Source organism: Bombina bombina, chromosome 9, assembly GCF_027579735.1.
Source record: "Bombina bombina isolate aBomBom1 chromosome 9, aBomBom1.pri, whole genome shotgun sequence".
Taxonomy (NCBI): domain Eukaryota; kingdom Metazoa; phylum Chordata; class Amphibia; order Anura; family Bombinatoridae; genus Bombina; species Bombina bombina.
In genome coordinates this window covers 209,797,060-209,816,745 of record NC_069507.1, presented here as the reverse complement: position 1 = coordinate 209,816,745, position 19,686 = coordinate 209,797,060, and the positions used below count along the sequence as shown (strand labels likewise).

General features: G+C 35.0%; 1 protein-coding gene across 1 annotated transcript in view; it reads right to left on the bottom strand.

The window, feature by feature from the left end:
- The window catches only part of JAKMIP3 (Janus kinase and microtubule interacting protein 3), a 167,000-nt gene that overhangs the window by 78,128 nt on the left and 69,186 nt on the right, over nt 1-19,686 (bottom strand). Inside the window, exons 3-4 of the mRNA XM_053691742.1 lie at nt 10,598-10,813; nt 6,263-6,382 (exon numbers count right to left, since the gene is read on the bottom strand). Of these exons, the coding sequence (XP_053547717.1) occupies nt 6,263-6,382; nt 10,598-10,813 (336 nt within the window). The remainder of the gene's footprint in view (nt 1-6,262; nt 6,383-10,597; nt 10,814-19,686) is intronic.

Below are 19,686 nucleotides of genomic sequence, written 5' to 3'. Positions count from 1 at the left end.
TTAAAGAGAGACAACAAAAGAAAGTGTTTGCACATCTAAACAGCATAAGAGGTTTAAAAAATATCACTGGCAGAATCAAAAGAAAGCTGCCCAGAAAGACAAACACACAGAAAAGTAAATAAATGCACTCAACTGTGCTTAGAACAGAAGCTGGAAATCCATCCTTGCTTAGTCCCTCCTTTCTCTCAGAATACAATCTCTTATAGCACACTGTGCCTTTCGCAAAATAAAAATAATCCTGCAGCATATCAGCCTGACCCTACCAAATGACAGTGCAGCACCAAATCACCAAGCAAATTTTCTCTGAGCAAGAGATAACAACAAACCCCAGACATACATTTTAGCCTCTATAGGCTTCACTAGCAAGGAGCAGTTGCATCCCTCTAAGGCATATGTGCAAGGAGTCCACGTCTGGTTTCCCCTTTTACTCTTAGGGAGACCTAAGAGCATTTGCATACACACAGGAAAGCAGAAAGATTCACTCAACTGGGCTTAGAACAAAAGTTGGAAATCCATCCTTGCTTAGTCCCTCCTTTCTTACAGGGTACAATCTCTTTCTGTACACTATGCTTTCACAAAGGTAACATTTCATGAAGCATATCAGTCTGACCCTGCCAAATGACAGCCCAGCACCAAAACACCAGGCAGATCTCCTTTGAACAAGGGAAAACAACAAACCCCAGAAGTACGTTTCAGCCTCTATGTGCCTCATCAGTGAGGTGTAGTTGCATCCCTCTAAGGCATGTGTGCAAGGAGTCTACATCTGGTTTCCCCTTTTACTCTTAGGGAGACCTAAGAGTATTTGCATACAGATAAGAGGGTGTCCACAACCTTAAAGACTATTCTGAAAGCTGTTGCCAGATCAAATGGAAGAGCAACCAACTGAAAAAGCTCATCTAAAAAAACAAATCTCAGAAACCGATGATGTTCCTAGAAATAAGAACATAAAGGTAAGCATCCTTAAAATTTAATAAGGACATAAACTGACCTCACAAAAAAAATATGGTTGCCATTTTGAAAGTAGGAACTTGAGAAATTTGTTCAAAGTTTCTAGATCAGAATTCAATAAATAGGTTGGAGTCCCCACCTACCTAAGCTTACAGAGTTCCTAGGAACATTGAACAGAAAACAAATATCCCTTGGGAGGACTTGATCTGAAACATATTTGTTACTTCTTGAGACTATAATAATAATTCAAGGAATATGAACAGACTAAAACCAATCTTCCTGAGGAAGGAGTAACCTACTCCTCACCAAAGCTTCTCTATCGAGGGCTGCACCTAAATGCAAACTTGGATGGGGTATAAGATCTTAAACTGCTTAGGCCTGTTCCAGTTAAACTAATGGGCACTGATCCTGTCAGCATTCCCCAGAGGAAATAAATTGTCCTGGTATCTAGCTGTGCAGCCTTGCATCCAGAGGGTATAGTGCTCAAATCTAGCTAATCTAATGGCATTGAAATATTAAGCAAAACCCATTCTATTATTTCCAGATGGAACCAGAAAAAATATGATACTAGGTAGAAAAAAAAAGAATTATAAGCCATGTTCCAATGAAAAGGACAAATCTGTGTTTACCCTGAATATAACCTTGGACTACTAGAAGAAAAGTTCCTTTCAGACCCCATAGAAATAATGGAAATCCAAACCAGATCCAAATAACATCTTCCTCTGTAAAGAAAGAGCTAAAGGTATGGAATTATAAATCATGTCAGCAGACAATTTTCTAATTACAATGCACTTCTAGAAAGAAAAGCTAAAAACCATACTCATAACATTAAAGAGAGACAACAAAAGAAAGTGTTTGCACATCTAAAAACATAAGAGGTTTAAAAAATATCACTAGCGGAATCAAAAGAAAGCTGCCCAGAAAGACAAAGACACAGAAAAGTAGATAGATGCACTCAACTGGGCTTAGAACAGAAGCTGGAAATCCATCCTTGCTTAGTCCCTCCTTTCTATCAGAATAAAATCTCTTATAGCATACTGTGCCTTTCACAAAATAAAAATTTCCTGCAGTATAACAGCCTGACCCTGCCAAATTACAGTCCAGCACTAAATCACCAAGCAAATTTTCTCTGAGCAAGAGATAACAACAAACCCCAGACATACATTTTAGTCTTTATAGGCTTCACTAACAAGGAGCAATTGCATCCCTCTAAGGCATATGTGCAAGGAGTCCACGTCTGGTTTCCCCTTTTACTCTTAGGGAGACCTAAGAGCGTTTGCATACACACAGGAAAGCAGAAAGATTCACTCAATTGGGCTTAGAACAAAAGCTGGAAATCCATACTTGCTTAGTCCCTCCTTTATCACAGGGTACAATCTCTTTCAGCACACTATGCTTTCACAAAGGTAACATTTCATGAAGCATATCAGTCTGACCCTGCCAAATGACAGCCCAGCACCAAAATACCAGGCAGATCTCCTTTGAACAAGGGAAAACAACAAACCCCAGACGTACGTTTCGGCCTCTATGTGCCTCATCAGTGAGGTGTAGTAGCATCCCTCTAAGGCATGTGGGCAAGGAGTCTACGTCTGGTTTCCCCTTTTACTCTTAGGAAGACCTAAGAGCATTTGCATGCACACAGAAAAGCAGAGAGATGCACTCAACTGTACAAACATCAAGCAACAACGACATCAGTAATAGAGTCTGAATTTAAGTCTAGCTTCCAAAAGCTCAATAATAGAAGCCTGAAGAGGATACAAATTATTTAACATTGAGAAGAAATATAAGGAATACCTGACTTAGTCCAATTTCTGGATACAATCTCAGAAACTGCAACAGGGACAAGAAACACAGCAAGGGATTTAACAGTATACGTTATTTAACTGGTGTATCCCAATCTACTTTCAGATCATGTAAACTCAAAAGTAAGTAAGAAAGCAAAAACTCCCTTAAAAAGAGAATGAAAATGCTTTATATACAATTAAATAAAAGGATGTCAGTAAAATGATCAGAGTAAGACTCTTGATCAAGAAAGAAAAATACACCCCCTCTGAGGACAGAGCAGCCTCATAACTACAAACATTAACCTTAACAGGCTAAGAGCTAGTAGAAGGTAAATTCTGAACTGACCTTTTAATCTTAGTTGAAAGAGACATGGCCACCAACATTTCAGCACTGTTGTTCAAATGAAGATAATAATTCCATGAAAAGTGGCCTATTCTTTCTGTAAGGAACAAACAGAAGGATAAATAATACCTTTTGATGCAAGAACAGTAGTAGTAATGGTCAGAATGCACTAAAACCTTCATACATTTATTGCATAAGATTGCTGAAGGAAATACCTTTGCATATAACAATATAAACATTTAACACTGGTAGTAAAATGTTCACATGACCTAGCTTCAAAGGCTAATTTAGGGACAGAGTTGCAAGGATTCATAATTTTAAAAATACTAATAATAAAGTTTAATGCAGAAAACTAAAATTAAATTATAATAACCACATTAAAAGAGCTCTTGAAGAAAGGAACACATTTAGCCCTTATAAAAAAAACCTCTAAAAAACTTACAATTTGAAAAATCACTAATACAAGACAAGTGCATCTTGCATCCAGACAGCACTCTTGCAAAGTTAGGCACGTGAGAAACTTTTGACATATATAATAGAAAAGGCTGCTAAACATGATGTGCAGTATCACGGAAAATGCACCTGAAGGCCGATGTGCATCAATCTGCATCAAAAAAGCAAGCACACAAAAACTAGAGCACATCAAAATACATGCATAAAAAAAATTCTGGAGCATCAAAAAAATGTACATGGATAAAAAATAAACATATACAGGGAAATATCAAATATGTATAACAATATATATATATATATATATATATATATATATATATATATATATATATATATAGTAAAGTAGCAAGGAAGTGCACTCTCACTTAAGTCCAACTACCAGGGTGCTAGTGAAGTATAATACATGGAAAACAAAAAACTTGCACTCACTGGGTTTTTCAAAAGCCAATATTTACACGGTCACAGTAAATATTGGCTTTTGAAAAACCCAGTGAGTGCAAGTTTTTTGTTTTCCATATATATAGTGATAATCTAAACGGCTTATAGAGTGCCAAATAAATAAAAAATATAGTACTCAGCCAAAGGCATTCTGCTACTGGAGGAAACCAGAAGGAAGCCAAGACCAATGCTGAAACATAACAGCAGAGGAACCAAAAAAGCACTATATCAACGAACCTACAGGCAAAGGCAAAGGACAAGTCCCTGCGACCCCTATGGAAAGGCTTGTAACTGAATCCCCAATGGAGAAATATTTGTCACTTGATCTGAGAACTCCTCTCAAATGCCAATATTAATTTCTTCATTTCTCGACCACCTTCAGCAGAGGCAAAGACAAGTCTGAGATACAGGTGAGGTGGGAGGGGTTTAAAGAGCTTTTAGGGTTTGGGAATCCTTGCCTCCTCCTAGTGGCCAGGAAAAGTAATTCCCAGGAGTAATGGACCGTGGACTCTCACCACCGTATGAAAGAAAAGTCAATTTCCTAACATAATTTATTAAAGGGACATGAAACCCAAGGGCCCCTTGTACTAAGTGCTTTGCATCTATTGGGAAGTGGACCCTGTACATCCGCTGCCCATATGTACCATTGCACTTTTGCTTCAGTGTGTAAAGCCGCCACCTTCTCTTGCACAAGCAATTGCCTGTCAATCACCTAGACTGAGCGTGTTTGGGGTGATTTTAATTTGCCACCTCAGAGGGGTGGAGAGTGCAAGACGCAGGCTCGCATGTGCGAACCTGCCCCACAAGAACTCAAAAGCAGCTTACGCTGCTAAGTACATGGTGCCCCAAATTTTTTATTTCATGATTCAGACAGAACATACAATTTTAAACAACTTCTATTACCAAATTTGCTTCATTCTCTTGGTATTCTTTCTTTAAAAAGCAGCAATACACACTGGCTGAACACATTGGGTGTGCCAATGACAAGAAGTATTTTTGAGCATCCACCAAAAAGCAGCTAGCTCCCAGTAGTGCGTTGCTGCTCTTGAGCTTACCTTTTGTTTAGGGTCCAACAAAGAATACTAAGAGAACTGAGCAAATTAGATAATGCAAGTAAACAGGAAAGTTGTTTAAAATGACATGTTATTTCTGAATCATGAAAGTTTAATTTCAACTTAAAGGAACAGTAAAGTCATTATTAGACATTTGTGATTTAGACAGAGCATAACATTTTTAAGAACTTTCCAATTCACTTCTATTATTTAATTTGCTTCCATCTCTTGTTGTTCTTTGCTGAAAGGTTTATCTAGTTAAGCTAAGAAAGAGCAAAGAACCTAGGTTTTAGCTGCTGATTGGTGGCTGCATATATATATTTATGTATATATATATATATATATATATATATATATCGATTGTCATTGGCTCACCCATGTGTTCAGTTAGACACCAGTTATGCATTGCTGCTCCTTTAACAAATGATACCAAGAGAATGAAGCAAATTTGATAAAAGAAATATACTGGAAAGTTGTTTAAAATTGTATGTTCTACCTAAATCATGAAAGAAAAATTTTGGGTTTCATGTCCCTTTAACTGTCCCTTTAAGTATTTCAGTTACATAATTATTGTTTTTATATAACTGTAAAATCCTTTTAAAGTGTTTTTTTTTTTTAGAAAATGTGTTTGTGTGGGTTTTTACTAGATTGGCATAAGCAATTAAAGGGACAGTTTGCTCAAAAAAATTCTCCCCTTTAATTTGTTCCCAATGATCCACTTTGCCTGCTGGAGTGTTTTAAATTGTTTGTAAGTATTTCCATTACCCTTATAGTGGCATTTGAAATAGTTTATTTAGCCTGTGGTATCCCCACCCATCCTGAAAGTGTTTGGCCTCGAGGTCAAGCTGTGTTAACACAGCCAGTAGAAGAAATTACACTCCCAGTGGGTTATAGAAGAGATAATGTAATAAAGTGTTAATTTTCCATTGTTCTCTCCAAGTATTGGTGATTATTTATGGACAGATATATAAGATAAAGAAGCAGGTATATGTAATGAGCTCTGATTATATCTACAAGCTCAGCCCATTTTATTAGGTTCTGGCTTCAAAACACAAAATCAGCTAATTCATATACACAAATAAGTCTTAAAATGGCTGCACGTCTGTGTTTAGATGCACAATAAACAGGCACTTGTCTGGATTTCCAAGATCTTCTAACATCCAGATCTATTATAAATGTTTGCTACAGTTATATTTTCCATAATGATGATCATAAAACATAAACATTCTTTAAAACATACTTACGAGTTCATTCCGCTCTTCAGATAGTAAAGCATTGCGGTCTTCCAGTTTTCGGATACTTGCGCTTAACTCAGCAATTTTAAGTTGGAAACGACGTGCATCTTTTTCATCCAACTGCTGTTCCTAAAACAAAGATTAACTGCAAATAACTGCACGTTGAAAGTAAACGAAGAGTGTATTCAGCAGAGGAAATGATTTGGAAAAACCATTAAGGTCAACTAACTTGTACACCATATGAATGAGTCAATTAAAGCAGTACATAAGTGAACTGTGCGCAAGAGAAAAAATATGCAAGTGAAAGCACAGAGAACTTCAACACAAAGAAAAGAGAAAATGAAGCTGTTTTAAATCTATTAATGTTTTGGGAAGAACAAGCAATATTCACTTAAAAAATCCAAGTGTACATTGCTTACAATATTTTACACTACTCACCCAAAGGCTTCTCCACTCCTCAACATTAAAAACGTTTGGATGATTTATATTGACTTGTTCCTACAGAACTATAACCTGAAGTGCCAAAGACCAATAGCACAAAAAAATATAAATTTAGAAGTGAATTATTTCGTTTTCACGTAGATTAGTAATTACACATTGCACATTTAGAATTTGTTCAAGCAATATAGAACTTGCTGATGACTTGAACCCAAGGAAGTCAATAGACGAACATTCACCAAATGAAGCCAAATCGAGTATATCGAAACGCATTATGCAAATGGTGCAGGAGAGACTTTGGGTTGATAACTTACTAGATTTGTTTTAAATCAATAAAGAAGAAAAAAAATGTGAAAAAAAATCAAATAAACCATAAAATAGAGATAAATGTTCCAGTTATCATCATCAATGAATAATATCATCTGCAAATAAAGGAAAAAGCTTGATATTTATGAAAAATAATATTAAGCTGTCAGAAAGAAAGCAATGAACAAATAAAAGCGCAAAACAGATCTTAACAGTGGATTCCTTATACCAAACTTATAAGTAGTGACATATTTTATGTTACTGTAATATAAGGAGAAACCTGACCTAGAGATCTTACTAAAGTTAGTATAATTTTCCTTCTTGGTGAGTATACCATGAAGGGCCAGTGGGACAGATTTGAAATGTATTTAAATGTGTATCAGTGGTTATATTTAAAGGGACGCATGAATACAAAAAATACATTATCTTATTCTTCATCCCACTGTAGGTCATTTTTCAGTGAGAAAGCCAGACATATTATATTGTTTATGTGTAAAAAAAAAATTATTTTATTAAAAATGTAATAAACAAGGTTGTAAAAAAATAGTTTGCGTGTTTTTTTTTATTTCTATAGTTTATAGTTTATGCATTATCCTCATATAAATAAGGGACTTTGCATATAGTTATATGTTTGATGTGCATTATGCACATAGGGGCTCCCATAAGCCTCTACTTAAATAAATGCACATTTGTACCCGCCAGGTGATCACTGTAACCACAGTGACCTGTTATAAGTGTGTAGAGACCACCGACCTACAGACAGTGTAAGTATGGGATTATTTTAGTTTCAAAAATAGGTGATTTCCCATAATACCCCATTACCCACCATTTGAAAGAGCAGGCAATTGTTTTTCAAATTGTGGGTCTTGGGGGTTTCAAGGACTTAAAGGAATAGTCTAGTAAAAATTTAACTTTTATGATTCAGATAGATCATGCAATTTTAAGCAACTCTGTAACCATCGGAGCGGCCCATTTTTGGTTCAGAACCTGGGTAGCACTTTCTGATTGGTGTCTAAATGTAGCCACCAATCAGCAAGCGCTACCCGGGTGCTGAACCAAAAATGGGCCGGTTCCTAAGCTTACATTCAAATAAAGATACCAAGAGAATGAAGAAAATTTGATAATAGGAGTAAATTAGAAAGTTGCCTAAAATTGCATGCTCTATCTGAATCATGAAAGTTTAATTTTGACTAGACTATCCCTTTAAGGGATCTGAGTTAGAGGGCTTTAAATAATTATGCCCCCCACGGATGAGAACACAGATCCACCAATCATTGGAGGTTCTCTGTTCAGAATTTACAATGCTTGTGGCTCTTAAGTGGGACTTGTTTAAAACATAATAAGCTATGATCAGTATTAAAGAATGACACAATCTAATGAATTAGAGAATGTCATTCTTTCAATAGAATGCCCCCTCAAGTAATTATAATACATTGGCTTAATTAGACACATATGTTAAATAATATACCTTTTTAATGTACTATACTCTTAATGTATGAACTGTCCTCTTTATCAAACACTTATAAGGAAATGAAAGTCACAATTAAGCTTTCATGATTGAGACAGAGAATGCAATTTTAAGTTTTCAATTTACTTCTATTATCAAAATGTCTTTGTTCTCTTGGTATTCTTTGTTGAAAATTAGCCTAGGTAGGCTCAGGAGCAGCAGTGATTGATTGGGAGCTAGCTGGTGATTGGTGGCTACACACATATGCCTCTTGTCAATGGCTCACCATATTGCTTTTCTATCTCCAGGAACACATAGCTCCAGAAAATCATTGCTGCTCTGGACTGACTTTAAAGGGATAATAAACACTAAATAAATAATTGCTTAAATGATTTATTCAGAGTAAAGATTAGACTATGAATAATTTGTACCTGCATTTATAAAAATGATATTAATTGTTTAAATAGTGACAAAAATAAGGATAAACGTAATGTCCATAAGGCAGTGGGTGTTGCCATATTGTAACTTAGGTTACCTTTTCTGCTGAGGCCAATAAGGAATGGATATAAATAGCTTACTAGAGTGTGCAACCAATGACTGTGTGAAATATAACTGTGTCTGCACCTCCATGGTAACATGAATTAAACAGCCCACAATATTCAGAATTAAATTACTGGAAAGGAGGACAAAATAAATAATGAAAGTATATTGCAAAGTTGTTTTACTACATGTAATTAAACAATTTATATTAATATCTTGAAGTGTTTAATGTCCCTTTAATTATGTGATTAACCCTTTATGCAAGCACTAGTGCAATAATAAAATGCTCTAAACAGAGCATTTTTTTCTGCCCTTTTAACTAATAAAAAGTAGCACCATACAAGCTGGAAACAGAAGAAAAAACATAGTCTTACAATGGTGAATATAGTAACATTTTATTTAACTCCTGATAATGGTATTTCTAAACTCAAATTTCTTGTTCTTTAACTTTGGAATCCACTGTATAGATTATTTCTACTGCAAATCATCAAATGAAAGCTCTTAGTTTTTATCATTAAAGGGATATAAACCTGCAATTATTTTTGTTTCTATTGCTTGCCTATACCTATGTGTTTAACCCCTGAAATGCTCTAATGCATTACAGCATTTTATTATTGCTTTATTCTTCTTCATATACCTATGTGTTTATACAGGAGTTGAACACACTGTTAAAGTCAGCTCCACATTAGCACTACACTGCCACACCTGGTGATTGCCCGCTACTGCCATACCTGGTGATAGTCTGCTACTGCCACACCTGGTGATAGTCCGCTACTGCCACGCCTGGTGATAGTCCGCTACTGCCACAGCTGGTGTAAGTCCGCTACAGACACATTATGCCTCTGATTGGCTCACTGGTTATGTTTAGATCTGGAGTAGCCAGTAGTGCACTGCAATTTCACAATGTGCGTTAACATAAATCCCAACTTTTTGGTCATGATTCAGATAGAGCATACAGAACAACTTTCCAGTTTATTTCAAATTTATTTGCTTCATTCTCTTGTTATTCTTTGTTGAAGGAGCAGCAGTGTTAGCTAAACATATTGGGTGAACCAGTGATAAGAGGCATTTATGTACAGCCACCAATTATCAGCTAGGTCCCAATATTGCATTGCTGCTCCTGAGCTTACCTAGGTAAGTTTTTCAACAAAGGATGCCACGAGAACAAAGCAAACTAGATAATAGATGTAAACTGAGAAGTTGTTTAAAACTAAACTCACTGTCTGAATCATAAAATTTTAAATTTGACTTTACTGTCTTTTTAAATCCTTTTTTGGGATTAAACACATAGGTACAGACAAACAGTGTAGCAATAAGAAAATAACACATCCATTACTTATGGCAGCTTTATGTCCCTATTAAAAATAAGTCAGAGCTTTATAGAAATAATAAAAATGATGTTTTCCAGAGCAAAGCAAATAAATTGAAAAAAAAAATGTCACATTATATGTTAAAAAATGTTTCCCTGACAGAGAAATTCCATTTCATAAAGGAAAAAAAGAAATAAAGAAAAATATTGGATAAATGTCCACATTTTCAACTTCAATGGGTTGTAGGAGTTTCACAATTACGAACTGAAAAAAGATCAGGTGAAAACCAGGTAAAATTCTTACAGGGCTTCCTGAATGATCTGAAGTATCTCCTGCACCACTTGTATACGGGAGCTCCCGTTTGGGACTGCTCAGGTGGCGATCAGACTCTTTGAACTGGACGAGTTGTTCATCTAACGCTTCCTTTTGGAGTTGAAGTTTCTGAGCATACCCAGCTTGTACCCCTAACTCTTTTTCCAGCATGGAGACTGCTCTGTCTTTTAATTTTATCTCATCCATCTATAAGGATAATAAAAAGAAACAATCAATTGTATGCATTATAAAAATACAATTCAACTTTAAAGGGATAGTCTAGTCAAAATTCAACTTTCATGATTCAGATGGAGCAAGAATTTTAAGCAACTTTCTAATTTAATCTTATTATCAATTTTTCTTCATTCTCTTAATATCTTTATTAGAAAAAGCAAGAATGTAACCTTAGGAACAAGCCCATTTTTGGTTCAGAACCTGGGTAGCGCTTGCTGATTGGTGTCTGAATGAAGCCAGCAATCAGCAAGCGCTACCCAGGTCCTGAACCAAAAAAATGGGCTGGCTCCAAAACTTACATTCTTCCTTTTTCAAATAAAGATACCAAGAGAATGAAGAAAATTTGATAATAGGAGTAAATTAGAAAGTTGCTTAAAATTGCATGTTCTATCTGAATCATGAAAGTTTAATTTTGACTAGACTATCCCTTTAACTGTTATCTTAATAAAAGCAGCTTTACCATGTTGTCATCAATAAGCTAGGTAGCAGGCCTTGGGTTTTGGGGCTCCGGTCTGGCTGGTCACATGATACAGTATTCTCATTTTTTCATATTCTATTTGCTATACAAAGAGCCTTGCTGAAGTACAAAAACCAACTGCATTCATAAAGGATATGTTTGTATCAAACATAAGATTTAGTTTTAATGTCTTGTAGGGTCAACAGTTTTCCTTAAAAATTACTGTTGAATAAAAATAAACACAAAACATTGCTCTTACACAAAAGCTGCTTATGCTTCATATAAAAATACTTGTTTCTGTGTTCTATACAGGAGGACTCTACATTAGCCCTTTAATTCATATACACTGGGTCTATAAATAGATATTTTCTAAATAACTTACATAGGAACGAGAGACGGAATATGAAGTGTGCTTATATGTAATCAATCGAAGCAGAATTTCTTTTTACCTGTTAGGGTTTGTTAGATTGTTTGCAAATAGCTCCTTTACCTTTATTTTGACATCTAGAGAATCTGGCTTCCAGGGCAAAAATCCAAAATGCACCCCCCCCCCCCCCCCAAATTATATACATCAAAATGTCACCTCCTGGACCTTTTTATGTCTCACTGAATGACAACACTTAACAAGAGGGAGAAGGTTGAGAAATTTTGAAGTTGCAATTAACATATTTAATTAATAGTCCTATTCCTACAAAATTAAAGGGACATAAAAGCACATTTTTTTTTCTTTCATGATTTAGATAGAGCATACCATTTTAAACAACTTTACAATTTACTTCTATTGTCAATTTTGATTCATTCTCTTGGTATCCTTTCTTGAAGGAGCAGCAATGTACTACTGGGATCTAGCTGAACATATCAGTAAGCCAATCACAAAAGACATATATGTGCAGCCACCAATCAGTCGTTAGGTCCCAGCTCCTGATCCTGCCTAGGTATGCTTTTCAGCAAAGGATATCAAGAGAACTAAACAGATTAGATAACATTGAATTCTCTATCTGAATCACAAAATAATTTTTGGGGGTTTTTGGCCTTTGGCTCTATTATTTGTAAAGTCCAACACCTGTGATGGGCAGGTAGTTTTATTTTAATGGTTGAATATGAAGCCTCTGATTTCCTCAAAAGTAACGCACTGTACTTTATCTCATATATTATAGTATATGCACTTATACACATAAGCACTCACACACACACAAACACAGACAAACTTGCACACACATACAAAAAATAAAATTATACAGGGACACACAAATATAAAATACACATACACAAACTGTCACGCAAATACACAGACACACACACACTCTCTCTCTCACACCCACACACACAGGAACATACTTACACAGACACAAATTCAGACATGCACACACATTCATACTCTCAGACACACACACACACATGAACATACTTAAACAGACACACATTCAGACACAAACACACATTTATAATCTCAGACACACACACACAGGAACATACTTACACAGACACTCATTCAGACACACACATACTCACACACAGGAACACACACAGACACACATTCAGACACACACACACACTCACACATTCATACTTTCAGGCACACACATACACACACAGGAACATACTTACACAGACACACATTCAGACACACATACACACTCATACTCACACACACAGGAACATACACAGACACACACACACATTCATACTCTCAGACACACACACACAGGAACATACACAGACACACATTCAGATACACATATACACATTCATACTCTCTCACACACACATAGGAACATACTTACGCAGACACACATATCTACATGTGATATTTCAGGACTTACCTAATACACATTTGTTTTAATCTATGCAACTGGAGAACTTGCATTTACAGAAGGTATATAAATAAATCTAAGAAATATAAAAAGAAGCTAAACTAGGCAGCTTTATAAGGGAGATAAAAGTGAATATGGCAAACATAAAGCACTTAATATTATTTTTATTTTCTACTATAAATGTAATATTTACCTCACACAACCAAAAAAAAAGAACAAATAGTGGCGGTTCTAGGACTTATATTTGAGGGGCTAATTGGGGGAGGTTTACAAAGGGGATGAACTGAAGACACAGCACACAGTATAGGGGCTACACGTGCATTTGGAGGTGCATAGCACCCCTCAGCACCCCCATAGAACTGCCACTGCTAACAAATTAAAAAAACAGCAGGATCAAGTTTTTAAACATGTTATAAAATATATAAAAAAAGGTAATATCCTATTATCATAAGACTTAGTTGTTAATAATTAAAGTGAACATTGTGTACCCCAAATCCAATCCTGTGCACCCCAGTACATTGTTGCACCTAATCCATTATCCCCAGATGGGTTCCAGCTCGGTCTCTGCCAGCTACACCACTTTATCCCCCTCCCCAGGGTACTGCCAATTAATGACAGCTCTGAGGGTGAAAATAATGACGGATGGGAATGTAGAGGCAAGCAGAGAAAATGCAGCAATGTTGGTAGAAGCTGCAACAACCTGCACCACTGCAATAGTTGTATTTCCACCTCAGGAGTGGACTCTGAATATTAACCCTTAAAGAGTACACTGTCAATGATACATTGTATAAGATGCATTTAGGAAGTAGTAATGCACAGAGTTCTCTGACGATTTCAAACTTCTATCAAGACACTAAAATTGGCTTTTAGATACTGTCTAATGAAATGACACAGTAAAGCTGGGGAGGAGATTTGAAATTTGAACTTATTTGTTGCTAAAATTCAAGAACAATCACTTATTTGATCTTATTATATTTAGAAGCGCAGGAAGTGGCAAACAAGTGTGTAATGCTTAAATAAAATGGTCTTAGGTTTGTATTTATTATTATTATTGATTTACTAAAACAATGTATTTTATTAATGACGTGATTTTCTAACTTCATTTTAAAGTAATATATTATATATTTCTGTTTGCATTATTGATTGGTTACCTTCAAGAATTTTATATAATTGGTTATTATTTTTTAAAGGGAAACTGAACCCAATTTTTTTCTTTTGTGATTAGCATGCAATTTTAAGCAACTTTCTAATTTACTCCTATTATCAAATTTTCTTCGTTCTCTTGCTATCTTTATTTGAAAAAGTAGGCATCTAAGCTTTTTTTGGGTTCAGAACTCTGGATAGCCCTTTTTATTGGTGGATGAATTTATCCACCAATCAACAAGGACAACCCAGGTTATTCACCAAAAATGGGCCGGCATCTAAACTTACATTCTTGCATTTCAAATAAAGATACCAAGAGAATGAAGAAAATTTGATAATATGAGTAAATTAGAAAGTTGCTTAAAATGTCATGCTCTATCTGAATCACAAAAGAAAAAAATTGGGTTCAGTGTCCCTTTAAGGTATTTTAGGAATTTAAAGTAATTCTCTCTTAGGCCCTGATGATCAAAAGTGATTCAAAAGGGATCTGACGCAATGTTCAGAATGCCAGCAAAATATTAAAAAGTGCCGACATTACTGTTTAAAGGCAACGCCAAGAGGAGCTTTACTTTATAATGCAATGGGTGGCGATGCTGGTGAAATATTCCAAGCAGCATTGGCGCCAACATTAGCGATCTAAAGTAAAGGATCCCTTTTAAATATATAGCACCTAATAAACATACCTATGTACCCAAACCACATAACTAACCCTACACTAACTAACCCCTAAACCTCCAATCGCCCATTGCAATTAATTTTCTAATCTATTAACCCCCTATACCGCCAATAGCCCACCACAATAAACTTCCTAACGCATTAACCCATATACCGCCAATAGCCCACCACAATAAACTTCCAAGATTATTAACCCCTATACTGCCAATAGCACACAAAAAAAAAACTTCCTAACCTATTAACACCTATTTCCGCCAACAGCCCACCGCAAAAAACTTCCTATTGGCGGTTTTAGTGGTTAGTTAGTGTAGGGTTAGATTAGGTGCTGGGTTATGTTGGTTTAGGGGGTACATTATATTTATTAGATTTGCTGCTATATATTTAAAGGGGATCCCTTACATCACCAATGTTGGTGCTGATGGTGCTTTGAATATTTTCCCATTAGTGATATCGCCACCCATTGCCTTTAAACAGTAATGCCGGCACTTTTTAATATTTTGCCGGCATTCTCAACATTGTGTCAGATCCCTTTTGAATATATTGCCGCCTTGCAACATTTTTGCTCATCGGAGTCTAAGAGAGAATTACTTTAAATCCCTAAAATACCTTAAAAATAATAACCAATAATATAAAATTCCTAATGATAACCAATTTGAAAGGGTGTTTCTGCAAAGTGTTGAATTCAGTCACCTCTTATCAGATGCTTGTCTGATTACATTGCCCCTTTAATACGTCTCACTATATTAAATGCGTATTAAAGTTATACTTAAAGGGACAGTCTAGTCAAAAATAAACTTTCATGATTCATATAGGGCATGTAATTTAAACAACTTTCCAAATTTTGCTTTGTTCCCTGGGTGGTATTTTTGAAAAGCTAAACCTAGTTAGGCTCAGACTGATTTCTAAACCGTTGAAAACCGCCTCTTAGCTCAGAGCATTTTGAAAGTTTTTCACAGTTAGATAGTACTAGTTCATGTGTGCTATATATATAACATTGTGCTCACTCCCGTGGAGTTATTTAGGAGTCTGCGCTGATTGGCTAAACTGCATGTCAGTCACAAGCACTAAGATAAGGGGGCAGTCTGCAGAGGCTTAGATACAAGGTAATCACAGAGGTAAAACATATATTAATATAACTTTGTTAGTTATGCAGAACTGGGGAATGGGTAATAAAGGTATTATCAATCTTTTTAAACAATAACAATTTTGGTGTAGACTGTCCCTTTAAATGTTGATGGTTTAGATAGGCCATGCAATTTTAAGGAACTTTCCAGTTTACTTCTAATTTAAATTTTTCTTTTGATATCCTTTGTTAGAAAATTTAATCTAGGTAGGCTCATTATGAAGCTCAGGAGCGTGCACGTGTCTTTACAAATCTATTGCAGCAGTGTTGCAACAATGTTTTTAGCAGTGTTTTATATTGTGGCAAACACTGCTGCCAAAGACTACTAAAGATTTGTGCAGGCTCCTAATCTCAGTCTTACTAGGTTTACTATTCAACAAATGATACTACAAAAACAAAACAAATTTAATAATAGAAGTAAAATGGAAATATGTTTAAGATGGGGTGAATTATCAGTGGTTCATTTTTAATTTACTGTCTGTCCCTTTAAAAAAATAATATTATTGTAGTAATTTGACCAAGTTCAAACCATAAAAAGCAAATTATTACCTATGTCAATAATGATTGGTGAATATGTTGCCAGTTTATTTATAATGTCATACAAACAGAGGGGGACATCAGATGTAATTTACCCCTAATTAAAATAATCTGTGTAAGAAACAAATTTCTTCACTCATTTTGGAGTTGCAGATATCCAGAATCAATATACAGGGTAGCAAAATAATATTCCAGCTTTATATACTAAAATAAAACTGCAATCACTTAATGGTTATTAACAATATGTATCATTAAAAAGCAATTTAATCACGGTAACATGCTGAAAATTTGTAGACATAGTTTATGATAAAGACAAAGCAGATTCTGAGCCTTGAATAATTTAATCTGTATTTCATGCAAATTATATAGTTTGTGGTCATCTGGGGATCACAATAATCTTGCAGCATTTAACAGATTTGAACTAATAAAAGTAAATGGAAATGTGCTGTGAACTTAAATTTCTGCAAGACACAGATGTGATACTTGTGAAAGGTTATACAAGTGATTATAATCAAGCTATAATATATAGATTATTTTATGAAAACAATAGATGATGTGTGATTAAATAACAAAATATTAAGAAAATGTAATTGTTGTATTTATGAAATTAAAGGCAAATAGAATGTTATAGAAACAGATTATTATTATTATTACTAGGTGATAAGTCTGCCAAGAGGGCAGTCTATGTTTAAAAACTAGGGTGGAAAAGAGTTGGCCTAAGCGCCTGATTTGAACCTGTATGCCTGGGGGTGGGTAACTCCTAGCTTTACCCGATGGGATAAATGCGAAAACAAGAGAGACCCAGGCGCCTACCCTAAGGAGGCTAGGTTAAAAAGTGTGTCTAAAGTAGGTTTAATAAACAATAGTTTAAAAAATTAATTAATAAAAAGTAGAGTGTATTTAGTAAAAACAAAATAGAAAACAATAGTAAAAACACAATCACAAATTGATTAAACAATTACAAAATACATGGATCCATGAACATGATAAGGGATATTCACAATTTGATAGTAGAAGACAGTTAAAAACAATGGTATACCGATATTCAAAAAGTCAATCAGTCCGATGGTATAGAACCAAAAGGGGAAAGTGAATAAAAATGTAAAAATATAAAAATAAATCCAGTGTGTCGAATACTCTTAAAAAATGAAAGTGCAAATCCAATACAAACTTTAGGATAATCCTTATAGTTAATGAATGTCAAGTAAAAAATATGACGAAAGTCTAGGAAAAAATAATGGTGAAAAACTTGAGCAAAATCAATTGATGTGCAATAATAATCCTCCGCTGGTGATCAAAAGTTAACAAAATATTTGGCATACATGACAAATTGAAAAATATACTATTGAAGATTGAGTACTATTTTTTATATTTTTCAATTTGTCATGTATGCCACATATTTTGTTAACTTTTGATCACCAGCGGAGGATTATTATTGCACATCAATTGATTTTGCTCAAGTTTTTCACCATTATTTTTTCCTAGACTTTTGTCACATTTTTTACTTGACATTCATTAACTATAAGGATTATCCTAAAGTTTGTATTGGATTTGCACTTTCATTTTTAAGAGGATTCGACACACTGGATTTATTTTTATATTTTTACATTTTTATTCACTTTCCCCTTTTGGCAGGGCCGGATTTCCCATTAGGCACAGTAGGCATGTGCCTACAGGCGCCTTGCAGTGAGGGGCGCCTGCCTGTCAGTAATAAAAATAAAAAATATTTTTTTTTTTTTTTTTTTTTTTAAATGAGGGCATTTATTTTAGTAAGAATTGTGCTGCCAGGTGCCTACAAAGTCGAGTGTTTCATTGGAAATATGTTACAGCAGTTGAGGAAGCCATGAAGAAGAGAGGGGCAAAGATTAAAACTAAACCCCTCCCATTTTCGCCAGGCATGTTTAGTTTCACTTTTATTTTATGTACTTCTGTTGCCTCACACAGCCAAGCTCCATGCTGATGTGGTGCAGAAACTTTTTGTTGAGGAATGAAAGCTTCAGAACAGGTTAGGACTGTACAAGGCTTCTAATGCTGCCTAGAATTAAAACATAACAAGCAGAGCACTTTAACCCCTTGGCTACCAGAGAGGGTTGCAGTGTATTCACTTGTTATGTGCTGTATTCCTTTTTTATAGCCAGGAGTTTAAATTCTGCTTCAGGATGAATGTTTTTTGTTCTATAAAGGCCTTGGAGGTGTGGAGGTTATGTGGGACTAGCTGCTCTGCTCTTTATTACAAGCTGCCAATTGTGATTTACAGCCTTTAGGGCACTTTGACAACAAAGTTTGTAGACTGTAAGGCTGTAAAATGTGTATGTGTGTAAACCACTCACATGGCATATTTGTTTGTATGTATGTATATGTATGTGTATATATATATATATATATATATATATATATATATATACATACATACACACACATCACACACACACATATATATACACATACACACACATCACACACACACATATATATATATATATATATACACACATACACACACATCACATTAAAAATTGTTAATCTGTTCTTTTATCAAGTAAGTGTGGTATTTTTGTATTGTGGTAAATTGAATTTCTAAGTTCTAATTTTAAACACATTTGTTGACCCCTGGATTACATATAATCTACAACATTCCATGTTTTCCTTTGAGAGCAACATCATATGATATTTATATTTCAGAACAAAATAAATGTAACATCTGTGTGTATTTGTAACAAAAATATCAGAGTTTACAAGATTTTTTTCATGTAGTGGAAAAAAATACCTACATTTTATATTTTCTTCCACTGGCTGCACAGGTTGGTGATGGTGATGAGCTTGCATGCTGCTAGTTTTAATATTGCTATTGTTTACACAAAACTGTGTTTAACTCCAACAAAGTGTTAAGCACATAGTCAAAGTCATCTCCAGAAAAGCAATACACTAATGGCTTGTCAATAAACATGTCCTATGAGCCCATCTGGGTCTGCACAGATGTGTATTGCTGTCTCAGAACTGACATTGACTATGTGTTTAACTCTTTTGCAAGAGGCTAACACACTTCTGTGCAAGCACTAGTGCAATAATAAAATGCCCAGCAAACTGTCACATTTTA